The 25,070-nt window shown below is 40.3% G+C and overlaps 1 protein-coding gene across 6 annotated transcripts in view; it reads left to right on the plus strand.

The window, feature by feature from the left end:
- The window catches only part of LOC116540884 (S-adenosyl-L-methionine-dependent tRNA 4-demethylwyosine synthase TYW1), a 309,103-nt gene that overhangs the window by 88,716 nt on the left and 195,317 nt on the right, over positions 1-25,070 (plus strand). For all 6 annotated transcript variants that reach the window (XM_032264675.1, XM_032264672.1, XM_032264670.1 and 3 more), the window contains 2 exons: positions 10,920-11,038; positions 24,614-24,723. In XM_032264675.1, the coding sequence (XP_032120566.1) occupies positions 10,920-11,038; positions 24,614-24,723 (229 nt within the window). The remainder of the gene's footprint in view (positions 1-10,919; positions 11,039-24,613; positions 24,724-25,070) is intronic.

Raw genomic sequence — 25,070 nt, forward strand, 5'->3', positions numbered from 1 at the left:
GAAAAAGATTTAGCATAATTTGTAAGGCCCCTTGGATTTTCAGAATGATATATGAACATTAACTTCAACTTAAAGTCTCCAGTCACATTTGCTCCTAGCAAGAGAGTGAACCAATCCTTTGAAAATTTGAAGGCATTGACTTCCCCCCCTAGCTATGAAAGTCCTAGGTGGCATCTTCCAATAGAGGGTAGTTTTGTCTACATTGAAAATATGTTTTTGGGTGTTCTCACCTTCATGAATGATCTCAGGTAGACCTCCCTCCCTCTTCCTTCCTTCCCTCCCACTTTCCCTCCTCCTCTTCCCCTCCCTCCCCCCATCGCCTCCCTACTTCCCCTCCCATCCCCTCCACCAGTCCCCCTTCCTCCCCTATCCATTCCCCCACCCCTCTCCCCAATCCTCTCCCTCCCCTCCCATCTTCTCCCTCCCTCCCCTCTCTTCCTTTCCCCTTCCCTCCACTACCCCCTCCCCTCATCTCTCTCCCTCCTCTCCCCTTCCATCCTCTCCCTCCCTCCCTCCCTTCCCTCCCCTTCCATCCCTTCCCTGCCTGCCTGCCTCCCTCCCTCCCTCCCTCCCTCCCTCCCTCCCTCCCTTCCTTCCTTCCCTCTCTCTCTTTTTGTTTGCTTCTTTTAAGAGTAAAAGTTTGATTGTGTTGTCTAGACTGGAGTGCAGTGGCACAATCATAGCTTACTGTAAACTCAAACTCCTGGGCTCAAGCAAGCCTCCTGCCCCCAGCCTCCCAAGTAGCTAGGACTATAGGTGCATGTCACTGTGCTCAGTTAACTTAAAAAAAAAAAAAAAAAAAAAAAAAAAAACTCCTTTGTAGCGGTGGACGACTATGTTGCCCAAGTTGGTCTTGAACTCATGGCCTCAAGTGATCCTTCTGCCTCCACCTCCCAAAGAACTGGGATTATGGGGCGAGCTGCCATTCCTGGCCTGGTTATTTTTTTGTGGTAGTCTGTTTTTGAGTATTTGTTTTTATCACCAGTATTTTCTGTAAAGAGGAAGTTAGAAGGGAAAGACTTGATTCATATTTTAGACTTTTGCATTACCAGATAGCACAGGTTATATCGATTACATTCATGTGATATGCATCACATCAGTAGACCTAACATCTGGTCAACCCACCGTTTGCGATGCTAATACTGAAAATTGAAACATGGTAATCATATTCTCTTCCCTCCTTTGTTCAGTTATGTTTTCTTCTGTGTCTTTAGAACTTTATTTTGGCATTATTACAACATCTAGTTTTCTGTCAACCATTAAGCAAATGTTTGCTTTGAAAAAAAAAAAAGCCACCAGTTGTTAATATTAATACTTCCCTGAAATAGTATCTAATTAGAGTTGTAAAAGAATTTTTTTTTTTTTTTGAGACGGAGTTTCGCTCTTGCTACCCAGGCTGGAGTGCAATGGCGCGATCTCGGCTTACTGCAACCTCCGCCTCCTGGGTTCAGGCAATTCTGCCTCGGCCTCCTGAGTAGCTGGGATTACAGGCACCTGCCACCATGCCCAGCTAATGTTTTGTATTTTTAGTAGAGACGGGGTTTCACCATGTTGACCAGGATGGTCTCGATCTCTTGACCTCGTAATCCACCCGCCTCGGCCTCCCAAAGTGCTGGGATTACAGGCTTGAGCCACCGCGCCCGGCCAAAAGAATATTTTTAATTCTGTCATTTCTTCTGCATTACTAGCTAGCATTATTCTGTAAAGGAGAGCTTTTCTTTCCTTTTTTTTTTTTAATCAACCGAAGATACAGTTAGTCTGAAATACTGTTCCTATTGACAACGCATGATAAATGCCTGATATTTTTTTCTCTTAAATTACTAATTTTCAAAGTAGGAGTTGTTTTAATTACCACCTCAAATGGTGACTTTTCCCCTTGTTTTTGCATATTACTGTGTAATGATGCATTTTCATCAATTCCACCCATTACAGTTATCTTCTGTTTTGATCATCAGATTTTCACATTTTGGCTGGTGGGAAATTTTTCAGTGGACTCCTGTGTCTTATTTTTAAATTTTCAAGTGTTTTCAATTTTATTGCTGTATAATTGACATATGAGAAATTGTACATATTTAAAGTGTACATTTTGATTTTTTTCTTTTCCCCCGAGTTGGAATCTCATTCTGTTGCCCATGCTGGAGTGCAGAGGTGTGATCTCTGCTCACTGCAACCTCTGCTTCCTGGGTTCAAGCGATTTTTCTGCCTCAGCCTCCTGAGTAGGTGGGATTACATGTGCCTGCCACCATGCCTGGCTAATTTTTGTATTTTTATTAGAGACAGAGTTTCACCATGTTGGCCAGAGTGGTCTCAAACTCCTCACCTCAAGTGATCCACCTGCCTTGGCTTCCCCAAGTGCTGGGATTACAGGCGTGAGCCATCCTACTCTGCCTGATGAGTTTGTATACATATATATGCCCGTGAAGCTGTCACCATAGTTAAGATAATATTTCCTTAATACAAAATGTTTTGTATTTCCAAAATACAATAGTTTCCTTGTGCTTCTTTATAATCCATTTTTCTCTTTTACTTCCTGGAAACCACTGATTTGCTTCCTGTTGCTGTTTATTAATTAGAGAGACTCTACCCTTCTCCCCAGCCCACAGCCCTCTCAGGTGGCCTGGCCTGTGATTCTGTCGATCCTTCCTGGGCCTGAGATTCTCTTCCCCTACCAACAGATACGATGTTGGCTGGGTGGCACTACCAAGAGGGACCATACCACCACAGTTGGGCCAGCTGGGGGACCCTCTTTGTCCTTGTGGGTCTGAGACTTCCCTCTCTACCCAGAGATACGGGGGCTACCAGAGTGCATAGGCCAGAGAAGCTGCCACAGAAACAGCCTGGCCTTGGAATTCTGCTGGCCTGACATTCTCTTTCTCCACTGAGAGACTCCCAGTGGGCTAGGCTGGAGGAGTCCCTCCCTCCCCCTAGACAGCTCCGGCAGGGACCAAAGGGAGTCTAAGAAAAATTACACTGTATAGGCTCTGAAAATTAAACTGCCATTGGAACCACAGCACACAGAAGGAGGGCAGGACTTGCATACTAAGTGGAAATAATGTACTAAAAGAAAAGAATCAAGGAACTAGGGTCTGGAATTTCCAACATAATAGAATGTCTAGGATGCAACAAAAACATCTCTTGCCATACCAAGAAACAGGAAAATCACACCTTGAGTACGAATAATCGAATAATCAGCTGACACGAACACCAGGTAAATCAGGTGATGGGATTAACTGACAAGGGTTTTAAAGTGGCCGTCATAAAAATGCTTCAGTCATCACTTATAAATGGTCTTGAAACAAATGAAAAAGAAGTCTCAGCAAAGAAAGAGAAGTTATAAAAGAACCAAGAGGGAATTCTAAAATTGAGAAATACAGTAAGAGAAATAAATCTCTGATTGATGGGCTCAGTAGTCAAGTGGAGACAACAAGATAGAATCGGTGACCTTAACAGATCAATAGAATGATTGGTGAACAGGACAGAATAATAGCATTTACCCAGTCTGCACCCGGTGTGGTGGCTCACGCCTGTAATCCTAGCACTTTGGGAGGCCAGGGCGGGTGGATCACCTGAGGTCAGGAGTTTGAGACTGGCGCTGGCCAACATGGTGAAACCCTGTCTCCACTAAAAATACAAAAATTAGCTGGGCGTGATGATGTGTCCCTGTAATCAGCTACTTGGGAGGCTGAGGTAGGAGAATTGCTTGAACCCAGGAGATGGAGGTTGCAGTGAGCTGAGATCACACCATTGCACTTCAGTCTAGGTGACAGAGCCAGACTCAGTCTCAAAAACAAAAAAAAAAAAAAAAGATTTTTACCCAATCTGAACAACTTAGACAAAAGTAGACTGGAAAAGAACATTCAGTATAGCCTTAGAGACTGCAGGGCAGTATAGGCTGAGTATCCCTAATTTAAATATCTGAAATCAGAAATGCTTCAGAGTTCAAAATGTTTTGAGCACTGAGATGACGATCAAAGGAAGTACTCATTGGAACATTTTAGATGTTGGATTTTTTGATTAAAGATGCACAACCAGTATGTATATTACAAATATTCCAAAATCTGAAAAAATTTGAAACCTGAAACACTATTGGTACCAAGCATTTTGGATAAGGGGATGCTTAATTTGTGGTAAGAGATCCAACATTTATGTCATCAGTCTTGTGGAAGGAGAGTGAAATTTAATAAGTAGTGCTGAAAGAGTATTTGAAGAAATAATTGGTTGAAGTTAGCTCAAATTTGATGAAAGACATCAACCTACAGCTTCATGAATTTGAGGGGTCCCCAAACCAGATAAAACCAAAGGAATCCATACCAATACTTTATATAACTAATGATCTAAAAACTGTAGTGCTTGTTCTGGGTATTAAATGCAACGTTATTAAACAGGATTCCCTGTTTAATAAATGGTGTTGAGCAAATTGGCTAGCCATGTGCAGAAAGCAGAAATTGGACCCCTTCCTGACACCTTACACTAAAATTAACTCCAGATGGATTAAAGACTTAAACATAAGACCTAACACCATAAAAACCCTAGAAGAAAACCAAGGCAAAACCATTCAGGACATAGGCATAGGCAAGGACTTCATGACTAAAACACCAAAAGCATTGGCAACAAAAGCCAAAATAGACACATGGGACCTAATCAAACTCCACAGCTTCTGCACAGCAAAGGAAACAAGCATTAGAGTGAACTGGCAACCAACAGAATGGGAAAAAATTTTTGCAATCTACCCATCTGACAAAGGGCTAATATCCAGAATCTACAAAGAACTAAAGCAGATTTACCAGAAAAAAACAAACAAGCCCATTCAAAAGTCGGCGAAGGATATGAACTGACACTTTTCAAAAGAAGACATACACGAGGCCAAGAAACATATGAAAAAATGCTCATCATCACTGGTCATTAGAGAAATGCAAATCAAAACCACATTGAGATACCATCCCACGCCAGTTAGAATGGCGATCATTAAAAAATGTGGAGACAACAGATGCTGGAGAGGATGTGGAGAAATAGGAACACTCTTACACTGTTGGTGGGAGTGTAAATTAGTTCAACTATTGTGGAAGACAGTGTGGCGATTTTTCAAGGACCTAGAAATAGAAATTCCATTTGACCCAGCAATCCCATTACTGGATATATATCCAAAGGATTATAAAATCGTTCTATTATAAAGACATATGCACACAAATCTATATTGTGGCACTGTTTGCAATAGCAAAGACCTGGAACCAACCCAAATGCCCATTGATGATAGACTGGACAAGGAAATTGTGGCACATATACACCATGGAATACTATGCAGCCATAAAAAACGATGAGTTTGTGTCCTTCATAGGGACTTGGATGAACATGGAAACCATCATTCTCAGCAAAGTGACAAACAGAAAATCAAACACTGCATGTTCTGGGTGTTGAACAATGAGAACACATGGACACAGTGAGCGGAACATCACACACTGGGGTCTGTTGTGGGGGGACTAGGAGAGGGACAGCAGAGGGTAGGGAACTGGGGAGGGAAAACATGGGGAGAAATGCCAGATATAGGTGATGGTGATGGGGATGGATGCAGCAAACCATACTGCCATGTGTGTACCTATGCAACAATACTGCGTGTTCTTCCCATGTACCCCAGAACCTAAAGTGCAATAAAATATATATATATATATATAAAAAAAAATTCTTACGTTAGAAATGAGGAAAGGTCTTAATTCAGCAATCTAAGTTCGTACTCAAGAAACAGAAAAAAAGAGCCAAGTAAAAAAAAAGAAAATGGAAAGAAGTGAACTAAGAATAGAAATCAGTGAAACTGAAAATGGCATAATAAAAAGTGTTATGAAACCAAAAGCTAATTCTTCGAAAATGTCAATAAAATTGATAAGTCTTTAGTTAAGACTTAAAACATACAAAAGAAAACACAAGTCATCAATATCAGGAATGAAACATAATATTATTACAGGTCCTGTAGCCATTTAAATGATAATAAGGGAGTGCTGCAATTTTATGTTGATATTTTTGCAACGTAGGTGAAATACATGTATTCCTCAAAAACCACAATTTATCAAAACTCAACCAAAATACATAATCTGAATAATCCTATAAATCATCAAAGAAACTAATTTTATAATTAAAAGGCTCCCCAAAGTGAAATAATAGGCTTCAGTGTTTTTTTCTGAAGAATTCTACCAAATATTTAATAAAGATTAATGCCAGTTTTACTTCATATCTTCCCTAAAATACATGAGGTGGGGAACATTTCTCAACTTATTTTTTGAGGCCAATATTAACCCGATAAAACCTGACAAAGACCATGCAGTAAAAGAGAACTAAAGACCAATCTCTCAGAAATTTAAGTGTAGAAATTCTCAATAAGATATTAGCAAATAGAGGCCAGGCCCGATGGCTCACATCTGTAATACCAGCCCTTTGGGAGGCTGAGGTGAGTGAATCATGAGATCAGGAGTTCAAGACCAGCCTGGCCAACATGGTGAAACCTCATCTCTACTAAAATTAAAAAAATTAGTCAAGCCTGGTGTCGTATGCATGTAATCCCAGCTACTCAGGAATCTGAGACAGGAGAATTGCTTGAACTCAGGAGGCGGAGGTTGCAGCGAGCCTAGATTAGGCCACTGCACTCCAGCCTGGACAACAGAGCAAGACTGTCTCAAAAGGAAAAACGAAAACAGAAACAAAACAAAACCCCTCAACGTATTAGCAAATAGAATTCAGCCAAGTATAAAAATAATTATATGCCATAACCAAGTAGATTTTTCCCAGGTATGCAAGGCTGGTTCAACATTCAAAAACCAAAGCAATCCATCATATCAAACATGTTAAGAAGAAAAAAAATCAGTCAGTCATATCAATTGATTCTGAAAAAGCATTTGGCAGAGTCTAAAGACCTTCATCATTAAAAACTCTTAGCAAGTTAGAAATGGAAGAATACTAACTTAATATATTATCTACAAAATTCCGACAGCTAACATCATACCCAATATGAAAGAGTAAATGCTTTTCTCAAGATTGGGAGCAAGACAAGTATGCCTGTGTTCACCACTCCTGTTTTACATAGTACTGTAAATTCTAGCCACTGGAAGTAGGCAAGAAAAAGAAAATGCGTACAGGTCGCAAAGGCAGAAATAAAGCTGTCTTGTTTTGCAGATGACACCATTGTTAGGGAGAAAGTCTCAAGGAAATGACAGAAAAAAAAAATTTCCTAGAAATTGAGTTCATCAAGGTCACAGGATACAGTATCAAAGAACAAAAATCAGTTTTATTCTGTATATTAACAATGAACACCAACATTAAAAAGTTCATTTAAAATCACTCCAGTGAAAGTAATTTGCATAGGTTTACATTTAACAAAACATACACAGGACTTGTCGGATGCTGAAGATTTAAAAAATACTGATGAAAGAAACGAAAATCTAAACAAATAGACATACCACGTTCATGGATTAGAAAACTCAGTATAATAAACTGTTAATTCTCCCCAAATTGATTCTATATATTGAATGTAATTCTTATAAAAATACCAATAAGATTTTTGTAGAAATAGGCAAACAATCTAAGACTTGAAAGCCACAGACCCTAGAATAGCAAAAACAATGTTGGCAAAGAAGAAAGAACTGGGAGGAATAATTCACTCTGATCTTGTAGGTTACCATATTGTCACAGTTATCAAGACAGGGGGGTACTGCTGGCAGAGGGATAGACTTACACATCAAGGGAAAGACTAGAGATCCCAGAAATAGAGTGACAAAGTATGTTTAACTGGTTTTTTACAAAAATGCAAAGGCAGTTCTGTATTATTCCATTTTCACGCTGCTGGTAAAGACATACGTGAGACTGGGAAGGAAAAGAGGTTCAATTGCACTTTCAGTTCCACATGGCTGGGAGGCCTCAGAATCATGGCAGGAGGCAAAAGGCACTTTTTACATGGTGGTGGCAAGAGAAAATGAGGAAGAAGCAAAAGTGGAAACACCCAGATAAACCCGTCAGATCTTGTGAGACTCGTTTACTATCATGAAATGAGTGCAGGAAAGACTGGCCCCCATGTTTCAGTTATCTCCCTGGGTCTCTCCCACAACACATGGGAATTCTGGGAGGTACAATTCAAGTGGAGATTTGGGTGGGGACACAGCCAAACCATATCAAGTTCCATGGTGGAATTTTCAGGAGTAATTAGATATCCATAGGCCAAACCAACAGAAAAAAGTAAAAGACCCAAAGACTGCTCCCCCCAACCAGTCTCAAAAAAGAGTTGTCTTAAACCTCACACCTTATATAAAAATTAATTCAAAATGGATCACAGACTTAAGTAAACATTTGGAGAAATCATTTTTTAAAATGAAAAACTCTCTATCCTCTTCTACATGCTTCTATGCTGGGGTCTTACAGAGTCCTTTTGAAAAATCCTTTTAGTCCTTCATTATTGGATTTGGACCTCACACCTTTGGGAAGCTCTCACTGGTCCTTTGGCGAAGCTACCTTGGTTGCTCTTCCATCTTTTTTTTTTTTGAGATGGAGTCTTGCTCTGTGGCCAGGCTGTAGTGCAGTGGCACGATTTCGGCTCACTGCAACCTACGCCTTCCGGGTTCAAGCGATTCTCCGGCCTCAGCCTCCCGAGTTGCTGGAACTACAAGCTCACGCCACCACGCCTGGCCAATTTTTTGTATTTTTGTAGAGATGAGGTTTTACCATGTTGGCCAGGATGATCTTGACCTGACCTCGTGATCCGCCTGCCTTGGCCTCCCAAAGTGCTGGGATCACAGGCGTGAGCCACCCTGCCCGGCCGCTCTTCCAACTTACGGGCTCTCATCCTCTTCTGCACGTGCAGAGAGATCTCTGGTCTCTCTTCCTCTTCGTAGGACAGTAGTTCTGGCAGGTTCGTGCCCCACTCACCGGACCTCACTTAACCTTAATTACCTCATGAAAGGCCCTGTATCCTGATGTCGTTGCATTGTTGGTTATGACTTCAACCTGAGTCGGAGGGGGAAGCACAGGGCAGTTCCTAACCAAGTGTATTCACTTCTTAATCAACAGTGAATGAAGTGTTTCTCTAGTGGCATGAGATTTTGTGGAAATTACTCTGTGATTCTGGCATTTGTTGGAAATTTTGGTTTTCAGTGTCGTTTGCAAGATTTGAATGTTTTGTTTGCTGCCTTGTACATTTTATTAGGAACTTGGAAGAGGTTTGTAGGCACAGGTATCTGGAACAGTATTTTCCCTTTACTCAAATGCAAGTACTGAGATGGACAGGGAAACTTTTTTTTTTTTTAATTAGAACAAAAACTAGTTAAAAGGCTTCATGGTCAGCTGGCAGTAATTAAACAAGGAAAATTTTATGGAATGTTCTTTCACTGTGGACAGGCTTATATTAATAATAGTACTTTGGGAGGTTGAGGTGGGTGGATCACTTGAGGTCGGGAGTTCGAGACCAGCCTGACCAATATGGTGAAAGCCTGTATCTACTAAAAATACAAATATTAGCCAGGCGTGGAGGCACATGCCTGTAATCCCAGCTACTTGAGAGGCTGAGGCAGGAGAATCGCTTGAACTGGGAGGCAGAGGGTGCAGTTAGCTAAGATTGCACCACTGCAATCTCCACTCCACTCCAGCATGGGCAACAGAGCGAGACTCCGTCAAAAAAAAAAAAAAAAAAGTAGTACACTGATACATACACACACACACCCCTATATATGTGTAAACGCTACTCATTCGTGTCTCCACTTTCCATCTCCTTGTTCATTGTTGGTATTGTTAATTCTGTATTATTTCAGTCACTTGGGCTCAAAATCAGTTATTTTGGATGACTTCCTTTGTTCTGCCCCTCAGTGGGGAATGACATTGATTTTACTTCTTTAGTACGCTACCCTTCCACTGATCTTAGGAGAAAGTTACCATTCCCTCTCTTGCATCACCTTCTCCCAGGCTTCATTGCTTTCACTTGCACTGAAATCAAGCTCGTCTTACCCAGAGATCTGATTTTACCTTTTAAGCTTGACATTATCTTGATTCCAACCCTAGTTGATCTAGATATTTCTTTAGATTACCTTCTTACTTCAGGTACCAATTTATATGTCTCATATGATACATGGTTTTATCCCTTGCATCAAATAGTGATCTTTTTGGGAATAATCTATTTCTTATATACCTGTGACTTGCCCCCATAATGTCTCAAATATTTATACTTCAGGTCTGGGCACAATGGTTCACTCACAACTATAATCTTAGCATTTGGGGAGACTGAGGTGGGAGGAATCGCTTGAAGCCAGGAGTTCGAGACCAGCCTGGGCAACATAGTGAGACCTCATCTCTACAAAAAATTAAAAAGTAACCAGGCATGGTGGCTCACACTCATAGTCCCAGCTACGTGAGAAGTTGAGCGGTAGGTTTGCTTTAATCCAGGAGTCGGAGGTTGCAGTGAGCTATGATTGCAACACAGCCTGAGGAACAGAGCAAGATCCTGTCTCAACAGACAAAAACAAAACAAAACAAACTAACAAAAAAACCCACTCCTGTGTGCATTCCCTTACCTATCCTCCTTTATTCAGAGCAGGGATATGCTTACATATGCAGACCGCCCCCGTTGTAGGTGTCTGTTTCCTAGCATTATATATTATTGTACTAATATTATTTAAAGGAGTCTGATGGATTTGAAAATGAAAGCATTAGTGGTTCTCCCTATAGAGTTTTCAGAGTTAATGAATCATAGGTTTATTTCACTGGGCTTTAGTAAAAACCCAAAGCACTGCCAAAACCCTAAAATGGTCTAATGCTAATTTCCTGCATCATGCAGATACCAGTAGGAGTATTCGTGGTTATGAAACACATGGTTTCTTCTTAAAAATGATGCCTTGGTGGTTTGTTTCTGTGCTTTGACGATTTTATTCAAATTGTGATTTGTTTACCTGTCACAGTCGATGCTCCGAGGGAGAGGAGGTTGTTACAAACACACATTCTATGGAATTGAGAGCCATCGCTGCATGGAAACCACCCCGAGCTTGGCGTGTGCTAATAAATGTGTCTTCTGTTGGCGGTAAGTAAAAATGAATGGTCATGGTGATCGAATATGTAATGAGCTGTGGTCATCCATCTGCCCAGCTCACGCTCAGACTTTCTTAAGAGCTCTCCTGTCTTCGTGATTAATCTCCTTTTTATTTCGAATATTACAAGTTGATGCATTTGGTTGTTTTCTTGACCAATTTTGTCAGGAGGTTGTTAATTTTTTTAGTCTTTTAAGAACAAGATTTTAGCTTGTGGAGCCTCTTCATTATATCTTTGTTTTCTATTTCAGTAATCTATTTTTTTTTTTCTATTCTTTTTCTTTCCTATTCTTTTTTTTTTTTTTTTGATTCGGAGTTTCACTCCTGTTGCCCACGCTAGAGTGCAGTGGCACGATTTTGGCTCACTGCAACCTCCGCCTCCCAGATTCAAGTGATTCTACTGCCTCAGCCTCCCGAGTAGGTGGGACTACAGGTGCCTGCCACCATGTTAAGCTAATTTTTGTATTTTTAGTAGAGATGGAGTTTCACAATGTTGGCCAGGCTGGTCTTGAACTCCTGACCTCAGGTGATCCACCTGCGTCGGCCTCCCAAAGTGCTGGAATTACAGGTGTGAGTCACTGTGCCCAACCTTCTATTGTTTTTCTAATTTAAGTTGGATTGGTAGCTCACTAATATTCAGTATTTTATAATTAATTAAAATTTACCTCTAAGTACTTCCTTAGCTGCATTCCATAGATTTTCTTTAGTAATATGTTAATTATGATTCACTTACAAACATTTTCTAATAGTAATGTGACTTCTGTGTGACTCGTGGGTTAGAAAATTACTTATTTTTAGTATTGTACTTATTTTAGATTTGGGGGAGTTATATCTTTGTTATTCATTTTCACCCAAATTGTATTATTATTAGAGAACGTGGACTTTATAAAACAAATTATTTGAAGTTTATTGAGAAGTACTGTATGCCTAGTATAGTGTATAGCCAGTTTAAAAAAAATCTACTGTATGTACATGAAAAGAGTATGTATCTTTATTGTTGAGTAATAAAACCACAGCAAAATCTATTCTCTGTTACTGATTACATGTTTATTTTATATTATTCTGTGGTCCTCTTTATCCATAATAACGCCTTTTGGCTTAAAGGCTGTGTTGTCTTGTATTAATATATACTAGATTTCCTTTGGTTGTTAATGCTTGCCAGGATTTTTTTTCCCCCTCTTCCTTTATTTACCATCAGCTTTGTCCTTAAGTATGTCGTTTTTATAAACAAGAGTTTGGCTGGCTTAATTTTTTAAAATCAAATTTTTTGAAGTTTAATTTACATACAATAAAGTGTACCTATTTAAAATATACAGCTCCATGGATTTTGCTAAATATGTATACTGTGTAAGGATGACCACAATCAAGATATAGAACATTTCATCACCCCTAGAGATTTCCTTGTATCTGTTTGCAGTCAGTTTATCTTACTTCACCCAGCCCCAGGCAAACTGATCTGCTTTCTGACAATATATATATTAGTTCGCTTTTTTCTAGGCTTGCATAAAAATAGAATCATGTAGTATCCATTTTTGTGCAGGGATTCTTTTGTAAAATGGTTTGAGATTCATCCACATCATTGTGTAAATCAGTAGTGTGTTCCTTTTCATTGCTGAGTAGTGGTCTGTTGTGTGGTTATGCGGTAGTTCATTTATCTACTCACCTCTAGGTGAACATTTGGATTATGGCCAGGTTTTAACTGGATTATGAATAAAGCTGCTGTGAATGTTAGTGTATAAAAATTTTTTAGACAAATAGTTTTGTTTCTCTTGAACAAACACTGTGAGGAATTGCTGGATTTGTAAATGTCCATTTGGACAATTTTTCTTTTTTAACTGGTTAATTTTGCCTGTCTTATTTATAGTGATTATCAATAATAAAAATTTATTTTTATTCTGTCCTTTTGTGCTTTCTGTTTATCTTGCTCACCTACATTGTTTTCTTTTTTTCTATCTGTGACTAGTTTTATGCTACAGTATCTGCCAGGGTTTCTTTTGTTGGAGGTTTTTCAGTTTATCTTGCTGGAAGTACAGGCCATGAATGTTGTGTTGCAGCTTGTTACAGCCCATTGTATGTGGAATTGAGTCGTTTACAACAAATGGAAATAGTTTAAGTGAAAGAAAATGGCTAAATTGCACAATTCTGTCTCTCTGTTTTGGGGGGCGGTGGTGCTTGCTACTACCCCATTTCTTTTACTTTTTTTTTTTTTTTTTTTGAGATGAAGTCTCGCTCTGTCACCCAGGATGGAGTGCAGTGGCACAATCTCAGCTCACTGCAACCTCTGCCTCGTGGGTTCAACTGATTCTCTTGCCTCAGCCTCCCAAGTAGCTGGGACTGCAGGTGTGCGCCATCATGTCAGGCTAATCTTTTTTTTTTTTGAGACGGAGTTTCGCTCTTGTTACTCAGGCTGGAGTGCAATGGTGCGGTCTTGGCTCATCGCAACCTCCCCCTCCTGAGTTCAGGCAATTCTCCTGCCTCAGGCTCTTAAGTAGCTGGGATTACAGGCATGCGCCACCATGCCCAGCTAATGTTTTGTATTTTTAGTAGAGACGGGGTTTCACCGTGTTGACCAGGATGGTCTCGATCTCTTGACCTCATGATCCACCCGCCTTGGCCTCCCAAAGTGCTGGGATCACAGGCGTGAGCCACCGCGCCTGGCCAATGTCAGGCTAATCTTTGTATTTTTAGTAGAGACAGTGTTTCACCATATTAGCCAGGCTGGTCTTGAACTCCTGACCTCAGGTCAGCCGGCCACCTTGGCCTCTTAATGTGCTGGGATTACAGGCGTGAGACACTGTGCCCAGCTTCCTAATGTTCATTTCTTTCCTTCACTGACAACTGCTTACTGTTCAACTCCTAGTTCTCTACTCCACCTTATGTCTCCATAGCAGCTCATTTTATTGTGGTCACTAATGACTTCCTTACCTCTGATCTAATAGAAGCTACACAATTCTTATCTTAGTTGAACGCTAACAAAGCATGCTGGGAAAGAAGAGGAAAGGCCACTCCTTTTGCTGGATTCAGAGACATCAGTCTCTGGTGCCCTACCCAGTTTCTTTTCAGTTTCCCCTGTTAGGTCTTCTCTGTTTCTGTCCTTTGGCTTTCTTTTATGACTCTACATTATGATGGTAGGAGAAGTAAACCATTTCTATGGCTTCATTTCCCGCCTGTAGTTTGACACCTTAAATACTTTGTCTCCCGTCTCAGTATCTTTTCTGAGTTTTCATTCTCCATTTCTGACTGTTGCCTGTCTTCTCTTGGATCATCCAAAGTCATTTCAAGCTTAATGTATTTATCATGGAATTTATTATGCTTGTGTTAACTTGTTCTGTTTTGGGTAATGGCAGCATTAGCCATCTGATGGCCCAGGCTGGACATTTCTTCTCTTTTTCTCTAACTCACTATAGCCATTTGATTATCTAATTCTGTTGATTATGTTGCAGATTCTCATTATTTCTCCCTTTAACAATCAAAATGACTTAATACTTTCTTGTCAGTGTCCATCTCTTACTTTATCTCCATATTGGCACAAGAGTTATATTTCTTTTTTTCCCCAAAGTTATTCTTAAAAATATTATTTTGATTATTATAAACACTTACAATTTGATTTGGGGGTTAGAAACAGATGTAGCAAGTAGACAATGTTACAAATATGAGATCAGTGACTAATGGGATTGACGACTTTGAATTGGTAACACTACTTTGAATTTGATACTTTGAATTGGTAACACTATTTTGACTCAATAGTAGTCAAACCTTGGCTCACACACAGCTCCCTGCCTCCTCTTTTATGTCATTGTCACAAATTATAACTTTATATACTGTATGCCCATTAACATAGATTTATAATTGCTGTTTTATAATCTACAACACAAGACCTATTATCTCTTGCCTTTTAAATCATCAAGAGAAAAAATAGAGGAGTTACAATCCAAAAATACTGGCTGGGTGCAGTGGCTTATGCCTAGCACTTTAGGATGCCAAGGTGGGTGGATCACTTGAGCCCAGGGGTTCAAGACTAGTCTGGGTATCATGGCGAAACCTCGTCTCTACAAAACATGCAAAAATTAGCCAGGCAGGGCGGTGCATATCCGTAGTCCCAGCTACTCCAGGAGGCTGAGGGGGGAGGGATCATAAGCTTGGGAGGTGGAGGTTGCTGTGAGCCTTGATTGTGCCACCACACTCCTACCTGTGTGACAGAGAGAGACTCTGTCTCAAAACAAACAAACAAACAAAAAGCAAACCCAAATAAATAAAAATCCAAAATACAACAATGCTGGCTTTTGTATTTACCTAAATAAAAATCCAAAATACAACAATGCTGGCTTTTGTATTTACCTATGTGTTTTACCTTTATGTTCTTGTTCTTTGTGTATTTGTATAAGTCTGTCTAGTGTCCTTACATTTTTGTCTAAAGGACTCCCTTTGGCATTTATTGTAGAGAAGGTCTTCTAGCAATGAACTTTCTTAGTCTTTATTTGTCCGTGTCTTAATGTCGCCTTCATTTTTGAAGAATCATTTTGCTAGATACGGAAATCTAGAATGACAGTTTTATTCTTGTAGCATTTTAAATTTGTTCTCCCATTGACTTCTGGCCTCTATGGTTTCTGCTGAGAAATCGGTGGTTAATTTTACTAAGGATCTTTTGTATGTGATGAGCATCTTCTCTCTTGCCTCTCTCAAGTTTCTTTCTTTGTCTTGTTCTTCCAACAGTTTGATTATAACATCCCTTGGTATGAATCTCTTTGCGTTTGTACTAGAGTCTGTTGAGCTTCTTAGTTCTGTGAATTCCTGTCTTCTACCAAATTTGGGGGTTTTTCAATAATTATTTCTTCACGTGGTCTTTCTGTTCCTTTTTATCTCCTTCTGGAACTTTTATTATGCATATGTTGGTATGCTTAATCTTGCTCCCCAGCTCTTTGCAATTTGATGGTGTCCCAAGGCTCTGTTCAGTTTTCTTCACACTTTTTTTTACCTCCTTAGACAAGTGAATTCCAAACTGATTTGTCTTCTACTTTACTGAATTTTTTCTTCTGCCTGTTCAAATCTCCTGTTGACACCCTCTAGTGAAGTCTTCATTTCAGTTATTCTTTCACATTTTCTCTTTGGTTCCTTCTTTTTTTTTATTCCTGTTTGGTTCCTTCTTATCATTTGTATCTCTTCCTTGATATTCTGTATTTGTTTAGACATTGTTTTATTAGTTTCCTGCACCTCTTGTCCATGGTTTCCATGAGCTCTTTGAGCATGTGTAAGGTAGTTGGTTTGAAGTCTTTTTTTAGTTGGTCTAACGTCTCTGCTTCCTCAGGGAGAGTTTTTGCTAATATCTGCTGTGAACGGGCCATACTTGTTTCTTTGCATGCTTTGTGTCTGAAGTTTGTGTCTTAAGCTCAGGGGATAGCTCATGATTTGACAGATTTCCTTGAGCTCATGGAGACAAAGATAAAAAAATGGAAGAAAAGAAAGATTCTAGTCTTTGCAGATTGACTCTGTGTTGACATGTTTAACATTCTTTTTCTTCTTTTGAGACAGGGTCTGCTGTGTCATCCAGGCTGGAGTGTAGTGGTGGGATCTCTGCTCACTACAACCTCCGCCTCCTGGGTTCAGGCAATTCTCATGCCTCAGCCTCCCAAGTACTGGAATTACAGGCGTGTGCCACCACACCTGGCTAATTTTGTATTTTTAATAGAGACAGGGTTTCACCATGTTGACCACGCTGGTCTGGCCCCAAGTGACCCACCTGCCTTGGCCTCCCAAAGTGCTGGGATTACAGACTTGAGCCACCATACCCAGCCTGGATCACTCTTTTAAAGTTTAGCCAGGCCATTTACAACTCTGCCTCAACTTTTGCTTCCTGCTTGGCTGAGCCTAAGGATCGGGCATAGGTGGAAGTTTAGGGTCTTCCTAGGCCGCTTCTTATCATGTATCCTGTTGAGTGTGTCTTTCTAAACCCCAGGCATATGCAGGTGCTTTTCAGTGCTCCAGTTCACCAGATTAGCTTTGGTGCCCAGCTGTTCTTCCCAGGCATTCAGCTGTTTATTGTTTGCCTCAGACATAATGCTTTGTTTAACAGCAAGTTTTTCATGTACCTACTGAGGCCTATGTTAGCCCTTCTACCCACTTCTAAAAAATTCTTATTGTGGAGTTTTTTGAACATAAGCAGAGAGCGAATGGTATAATGAACCTCTGTGAACATTTATCATCATATAGATAATTATATTCCATTTACCTGTTTTGATACAAATCCTAGCCATCATATTGTTTTATCAGTAGATGCTTCAACTGACAGATCATGTAAAATGAAAATGTAAGTAAAAGGTCTGTTAAAAAATAATGTAGCCACAATACCGTCGTCCCTTATGAAGCCCTGTCACCTAGGTTGGAGTACAGTGGTGCAGTCATAGCTCACTGGAACCTTGAACTCCTGGGCTCTAGTGATCCTTCTGCCTCGGCCACTTGAGTAGCTCCAGCTACAGGCTTGTGCCACAGTGGCTATCCAATTTATTACTATTTTTGTTTCGATAGAGACAGGATCTCACTACATTTCTCAGTCTGTTCTCGAACTCTTGGCCTCAAGCAATGCTTCCCCCTGAGCCTCCTAAAGTGTTGACATTATAGACGTGAGCTACCATGCCAGCCAGTTCTTTTACATGTATTTATTCTTTTAGTAATCTAGGTATGTGGTCAAAAAATAAAACACTGAAAGTGTCTCTTAGGTCATCCTATTAAATCACTGGTTCTCAGCTGGGGGCAAAATTGCTATTTCTTGTCCCATGCGGAGTCTTGGAACATTTGACAATGTCTTGAGATGTTTTTGATTGTTAGAACCAAGGAGAGAGTGCTGCTGGTATCTAGTGGGTAGGAGCCAGGGATGTTGCTAGACATTCCCTAATACATAGGACAGCTCTCCACAACAAAGAATTACCTAGCCCAAAATGGCAGTTGTGCTGAGGTTGAAGTAACCTGTCTACCGTGGTCTACAGTTACTATTTCAGTGAAGGGGATTGCCGGAACCTGGCAGCATTCAAATAAAATGCGACAAAAAATATCCTTTTTAGGGATAGAATAGTGCCTACAGGGTTTGAAACATTATAGGGTGAGCACTCGCAAGACAAAAGTATGTTAGCCATGTGATTTTGTGGACTGTAGTATTTGGATTGCATTATACTTAGGTTGTAGGACAAATAAGCAAGTATTTTGTGTCCTAGTTTTTCTTGTTTCACAGTTTACAGTCAGTATAAATCCTAATCTCTTCTTAAGATTGTTTGCATAAGCAGTTGGTTTTTTCCAGGTCAGGATGCAAAAGAAATAACAGAATCTAAAGGGTAGTGCTCCTCAGTCTTAGTTTCTTGTTCACAGCCAACAATGCAGTCTTTCGGTTTCTTGAGCAAAACATTCACTCAGAGCTTTAGAACGTAAACAGTATGATTAACAAATTTCTTAATAAGATTTTAGAAAGATCTAAGTAAGTGGAGATGTTTCATTTACTATGGCTTCTGGTAAAGAAGGACTAACATACAAGCTTTTAAATTTATAATTTACCATCTGTTTCAATGAAATATATAACAAAAGTGTCAGAAAAGGTTCATTAAAAATTGATTTAAATGTTACATCATTGCTTTTATTATTGTCCTTTTCTTTTAGCAGATTATTAAAGTAGCCTCCAAGCCTCAGTTTCTCAACTATAAAACCCTGTACCTTCCTTACAGAGTTGCTGTAAGGCTTAACTGCTTGAGTGAGATTCTGTATATGACAGTGGGGTTTTAATCTTTTGAGATGGAGTCTCACTCTGTCACCCAGGCTGGGGTGCAGTGGCACGATCTTGGCTCACTGCAACCTCTGTTTTCCAGGTTCAAGCAATTCTCCTGCCTCAGCCTCCCAAGTAGCTGGGACTACAGATGCGTGCTACCATGCCGGCTAATTTTTGTATTTTTAGTGGAGATGGGGGTTTCACCATGTTGGTCAGGCTGGTCTCAAACGCCTGGCCTCAAGCATTCTGCCGGTCTTGGCCTCCTAGAGTGCCGGGATTATAGGCATGAGCCACCGGACCTGGCTGATGACAGTGTTTTTAAACTACAACATGCTGTACATAGATGTGATTTTTTTCAAAATAGAACATATGAAGTAGACTGTTACGGGTAGATAAAATTATTCTACCAATTTTCAGAAGGATATACTGGTTATTTATATGTATGTATAGATATCACACATTCATTGTTATGTGCCTCTTATTTCTGTTTTTAAAATTTTGTTTGAAAGTTTTATTCTTTGAAATTTTGAATTGAGAATTTTGTCTGTTTTCCTTTCTTATGGTTAGCCTGAGAGGTGGGGGAAGGGTGGAAGAAAAGAGTTGTATCTGTCTTGAAGAAGTAACCCAAAAAATCTTGATAGGCAGTTCTCCAAATAAGATATACAAACGACCAGTAAGCACATGAAAATATATTCGAATATCCAAAAAGTAGAAATACTTCAGATGTCCATTAACTGATGAACAGAGAAACAACATGTGGTGTATCCCTTCAGAGGAATGTCATCTGGCAATAAAAAGAAATTAAGTCCTGACACAAGCTGCAGCTCGGCTTAATGTTGAGAATATTACACTAAGTGAAAGAAGCCAGTCACCACAGACTGCATCTACAGTAAGATTGCATTTCTGTGCATTGCCTAGAACTGAAAAATCGGTCGAGACAGAAAGTAAATTAGTAGTTGCCTAGGGCCAGAGGGGATACAGGGATTGAGGAGTGACATCAAAGGGTCAGGGTTTCTTGCTGGGAATGAAAAAATGTTTAAAATGGATTTTGGTGATGGATGTACAACTCTATAACCATACCAAAAAGCTAATGATGTATACATTTTATTTAAAATAAAATTTATGGAGAATTTTATGGTATGTGAAATTCTTTTTTTTTTTTTTTTTTTGGAGGCAGACTCTCGCTCTTTTGCGCAGGCTGGAGTGCAGTGGCTCGGTCTCGGCTCGCTGCAACCTCCGCCTCCCAGGTTCAAGTGATTCTGGTGCCTCAGCCTCCCAAGTAGCTGGGATTACAGATGTGCGCCACACACCTGGCTAATTTTTGTATTGTTAGTAGAGATGAGGTTTCCCCATGTTGGCCAGGCTGGTCTCGAACTCCTGACCTCAGATGATCCACCTGCATTGGCCTCCCAAATTCCTGGGATTACAGGCTTGAGCCACTGTGCTCAGCCTTTTTTTGTTGTTTTTTTTTTTTTTTTTTGTTTTTTAGAGTCTCACTGTCACCCAGGCTGGAGTACAGTGACACAATCTTGGCTCACTGCAATCTTCATCTCCCGGGTTCCAGTGATTTTCCTGCCTCAGCCTCCTGAGTAACTGGAATTACAGGTGGATGTCATCAGACCTGGCTAATTTTTTGTATTTTTAGTAGAGATGGGGTTTCACTAAGTTGGCCAGGCTGGTCTCAAACCCCTGACCTCAAGTGTTCCACCAGCCTCAGCCTCCCAAAGTGCTGGGATTACAGGCGTGAGTCACCATGCCCAGCCACATTATGTTTCATAGGGCTAAATAATATTCCATTGTGAATATCACATTTCCTTTATCCATTCATCTGTTGATGGACACTCATGTTGATTGCTTATCTTGGCGATTGTGAATAGTGCTGCAGTAAGCATGAGAGTGCAGATGTCTCTTCAACATACTGATTTCCCTTCCTTTGGATATATATTCAGTAGTGAGGTTGTTGGATCATATGGTAGTTCTAGTGTTAGTATTTTGAGGAATCTACATATTGATTTCCATAATGACTGTAGTAGTTTACATTGCCAACAACAGTGTATAAGAGTTCCATTTTCTCCATATCTTTGTGAGCATTTTTTATTATTGGATAATAGTTATTCTAACTTGGGTGAGATGGAATGTCATTGTGGGTTTGATTTGCATTTCTCTGATGATTAGTGATGTTGAGCATTTAAAAATGTATCTGTTAGCCACTTGCATATGTTCTTTTGAGAAATTTGCCCTTTTTAAAATTAGATTTGTGGGGTTTTTTTTTTTGCTGTTGGATTGTTTAAATTTTTTGTATTTTCTGAATATTATAAGGATGTGGAAATATTATTGATGAATAGTTTGGAGATATTTTCTGTCATTCTTCAGGTTGTCTCTTCACCCTATTGATAGTTTTTGTTTTTGTTTTTGTTTTTTTTTTTGCTGTGCAGCAGCTTTTTAGTTTGATATCATCCTAATTGTCTATTTATTTTTACTTTTGTTGCCTCTGCTTTTGAAGTTTTATTCCTAAAAGCATTGCCCAGTCCAATGTCTTTAAGTGTTTCCTCTATGTTTTCTCCTAGTAATTTCACAGTTTCGGGACTTATGTTTATGTCGTTAATCTATTTTGAGTTGATTTTTGTATTTGATGAGAGATGAATGTCTAGTTCCATTTTTCTGTGTATGAAAATCCCATCTTCCCAGCACCATTTATTGAAGAGATTGCCTTTCCCCGCTGTATTACCTGGGCGCTTTTGTTGGAAGTTGGTTTCCTGTAAATATTGGGGTTTATTTCTGGGTTCTCTATTTTGTTCCATGAGTCGGTGTGTTTGTTCTTATGTCAATACCATGGTTCTTTGGTTACAATAGGTTTATAGTATTTTGTTTTTTAAGACAGAGTCTTGCAATGTTGCCCGGGCTGGAGTGCAGTGGCATGATCTCGGTTCATTACAACCTCCGCCTCCCAAGTTCAAGTGATTCTCCTGCCTCAGCCTCCTGAGTAGCTGAGATTACAGGCGCCCGTCACTGCGCCTGGCTAATTTTTTGTGTTTTTAGTCGAGACGGGGTTTCACTATGTTGGCCAGGTGGATCTTGAACTCCTGACCTTGTGATCTGCCTGCCTCAGCTTCCCAAAGTGCTGGGATTACAGGCGTGAGCCACCGCGCCTGGCTGTAGTATATTTTGAAGCATGTACTGTGATGCCTTGAGCTGTGTTCATTCTGCATATGATTTCTTTGGCTGTTTGGCTATTTTAGTGGTTCCATGTGATTTTTAGAATTGTTTTCTAATTCTGTAAAGAATATATTTGGTGTTTTGATAGGGATTGCATATAATCTGTAAATTGCTTTGGGTAGCATGGTAACTTTAACTGTATTTATTCTTCCAACCCATAGACATGGAATGTCTTTCCATTTTTGTGTGTGTGTTCTCTTTAATTTCTTTCCTCAGTGATACGCAGTTTTCATTGCAGAGATCTTTTGCCTTCTTGGTCAGATTCATTTCTAGGTATTTTTTTTGTGTGTCGCTATTTAAAGTGGAATTCATTTCTTGATTTGCCTTTCAGCTAGTTTGTTATCAGTTTAGGGAAACTCTACTGATTTTTGTGTTGATTTTGTATCCTGCAACTTTACTACATTCTTCAGTTCTAAGAGTTTTTTGGTGTAGTTTCTAGGTTTTCCTCTATATAAGACTATGTTGTGTATAAACAGGGACAGTTTAATGCCCTTCTTCCCAATTTGGATGTCCGCTATTTCTTTTTATTCCTTATTGCTCTGGGCAAGACCTTCCAGTGCTATGTTGAATAAGAGTGGTGACACTGGGCATCCTTGTCTTCCACCAGTCCTTAGTGGAAAAGCCTTCTACTTTTTTTTCTCTTCAGTATAATGTTAGTTACAGGTTTGTTGTATATGGCCTTTATTATGTTGAAGTACATTCCATTTATACGTAATTTGTTGACAGTTTTTATTATGAAGCGATGCTGAATTTTATCAAAGGCTTTTTCTGCATCCATTGAGATGATTGATGGTTTTTGTCCTTCATTTCGTTGATGTGATATATCACATTTATTGATTTGTGCATACAATGCTTATATCTTTGGGGGAAAATCCTGCTTGATTGTGGTGTATCGTCTTTTTGATGTGCTGTTGAATTCTGTTTGCTAACATTTTTGTTGAGTATTTTTATAGCTTTGTTCATCAGGAATATGGGCATGCTGTTTTCTTTTTTGTTGTGTTTTTGTCTTGTTTTGTTTTCAGAGTAATACTGGCCTTGTATAATGAGTTTCTAAGAATTCCTTCCCCCTTAACGATTATTATTATTTTTTTTTGAGACAGTCTTACCCTCTTGCCAGGCTGGAGTGCAGTGACATAATCTCGGATCACTGCAACCTCCAACTCCCGGCTTCAAGCATTTCTCCTGCCTCAGCCTCCTGAGTAACTGGGATTACAGGCGTGCACCATAACACCTGGCTAAATTTTTGTATCTTTAGTGGAGACGGAGTTTCACTGTGTTGGCCATGCTGGTCTGAAACTCCTGACCTTGTGATCTGACCCCCTCAGCCTCCCAAAGTGCTGGGATTACAGGCGTGAGCCCCTGTGCCCAGCCCAAAAGATTTTATGTAACCCAAGAGATTACAGATGATTGTAATCTTTTGTATGGCCATGGAGTGATGATGGTGGGACCTCAGGAATATGGAGATACAGGGGCTTTGGCTCCCGGGGCAGGATACACCCTGGCAGTGGTTTTGGTCCCATAATGGCATTTGTGTTGTAGCTGCTTGGGTCTCGGGTGGCGTTTCTTGTCCTTTTCCCAGGCCTGCATCAAGAGAAACACATTCTTGGCCGGGCGCGGTGGCTCACGCCTCTAATCCCAGCAGTTTGGGAGACCGAGGCAGGTGGATCATGAGGTCAAGAGATCGAGACCATCCTGGTCAACACGGTGAAACCCCGTCTCTACTAAAACTACAAAAAATTAGCTGGGCATGGTGGCTCGTGCCTGTAATCCCAGCGACTCAGGAGGCTGAGGCAGGAGAATTGCCTGAACCCAGGAGACGGAGGTTGCGGTGAGCCGAGATCGCGCCATTGCACTCCAGCCTGGGTAACAAGAGTGAAACTCCGTCTCCAAAAAAACAAAAAAAAAAAGAGAAACACATTCTCAGGTCCTGTCAGTATGATTTCCAAGCAAGCATTTCAGCTGTCCTCCCTCACTTTATGAAGTGTTGACCTCAATGATAGTAACATGTGGTGACAGTTTGCCTTGTTTGTGTATGCCACCACAGTTTTTGTTTTGTTTTGTTTTGAGATGGAGTCTCACACTGTTGCCTGGGCTGGAGTGCAGTGGTGCGATCTCAGTTCACTGCAACCTCTGCCTCCAGGGTTCAAGTGATTCTCCTGTGTCAGCCTTCTGAGTAGCTGGGATTACAGTTGCCCACCACCACGCCCAGCTAATTTTTTATATTCTTAGTAGAGATGGGGTTTAACTATACTGGCCATGGTGGTCTCAAACTCCTGACCTCAAATGATCCACCCATCTCTGTCTCCCAAAGTGCTGGGATTACAGGCGTGAGCCACCACGCCTAGCATGTATGTCCATAGTTAACATGGTTAAAGCAGCAGAGAGTGTTCTGTCAGCCTGTCATTGGAGCTGAGTCAATTAGATGACCAATATCTCTGGAAAGAGTTGAGTGATTTCTCTATCCACCCCTCTCTGTTAGGTGTCATGATTTAAAATAAGCTGGAAAATACCACCATAAATGGTTAAACTCTTAGGAGGAAACCAGCCCTGATCTTGTGATTTAAAATTGGACAACTTCATCATAAACGACGCATCTTGTTCCTAGGCACCACACCAACCCTGTGGGCACTGAATGGCGGTGGAAGATGGACCAGCCTGAAATGATCTTGAAGGAAGCCATTGAAAACCATCAGAACATGATTAAGCAGTTTAAAGGTATTTATCTTCCCTCTGCAGTGGAATGCTAATGCCTGTTAATAGTCTGAATCAGATTGGCCGAAGAATTGCCTCTTTGATAGGATTTTGTTTCCATTGGCAAATTTTCCTATAAGGAAGTGAAAACTTTGTGGAAGTATTATGTATATTTTGCCTTTTTAGCTTTTACATCCCACATGATGGAAGAACTAAATATTTACAGTGTAGCAACTTGGCCAGACGCAGTGGCTGACGCCTGTAATCCCAGTACTTTGGGAGGCTGAGGCGGGTGGATCACCTGAGGTCAGGAGCTCAAGACCGGCCTGGCTAACATGGCAAAACCCCATCTCTACTAAAAATACAAAAAT

This window comes from Sapajus apella, unplaced genomic scaffold, assembly GCF_009761245.1.
Source record: "Sapajus apella isolate SASKATOON/1434 unplaced genomic scaffold, GSC_monkey_1.0 scaffold146, whole genome shotgun sequence".
NCBI classification, from domain to species: Eukaryota; Metazoa; Chordata; class Mammalia; order Primates; family Cebidae; genus Sapajus; species Sapajus apella.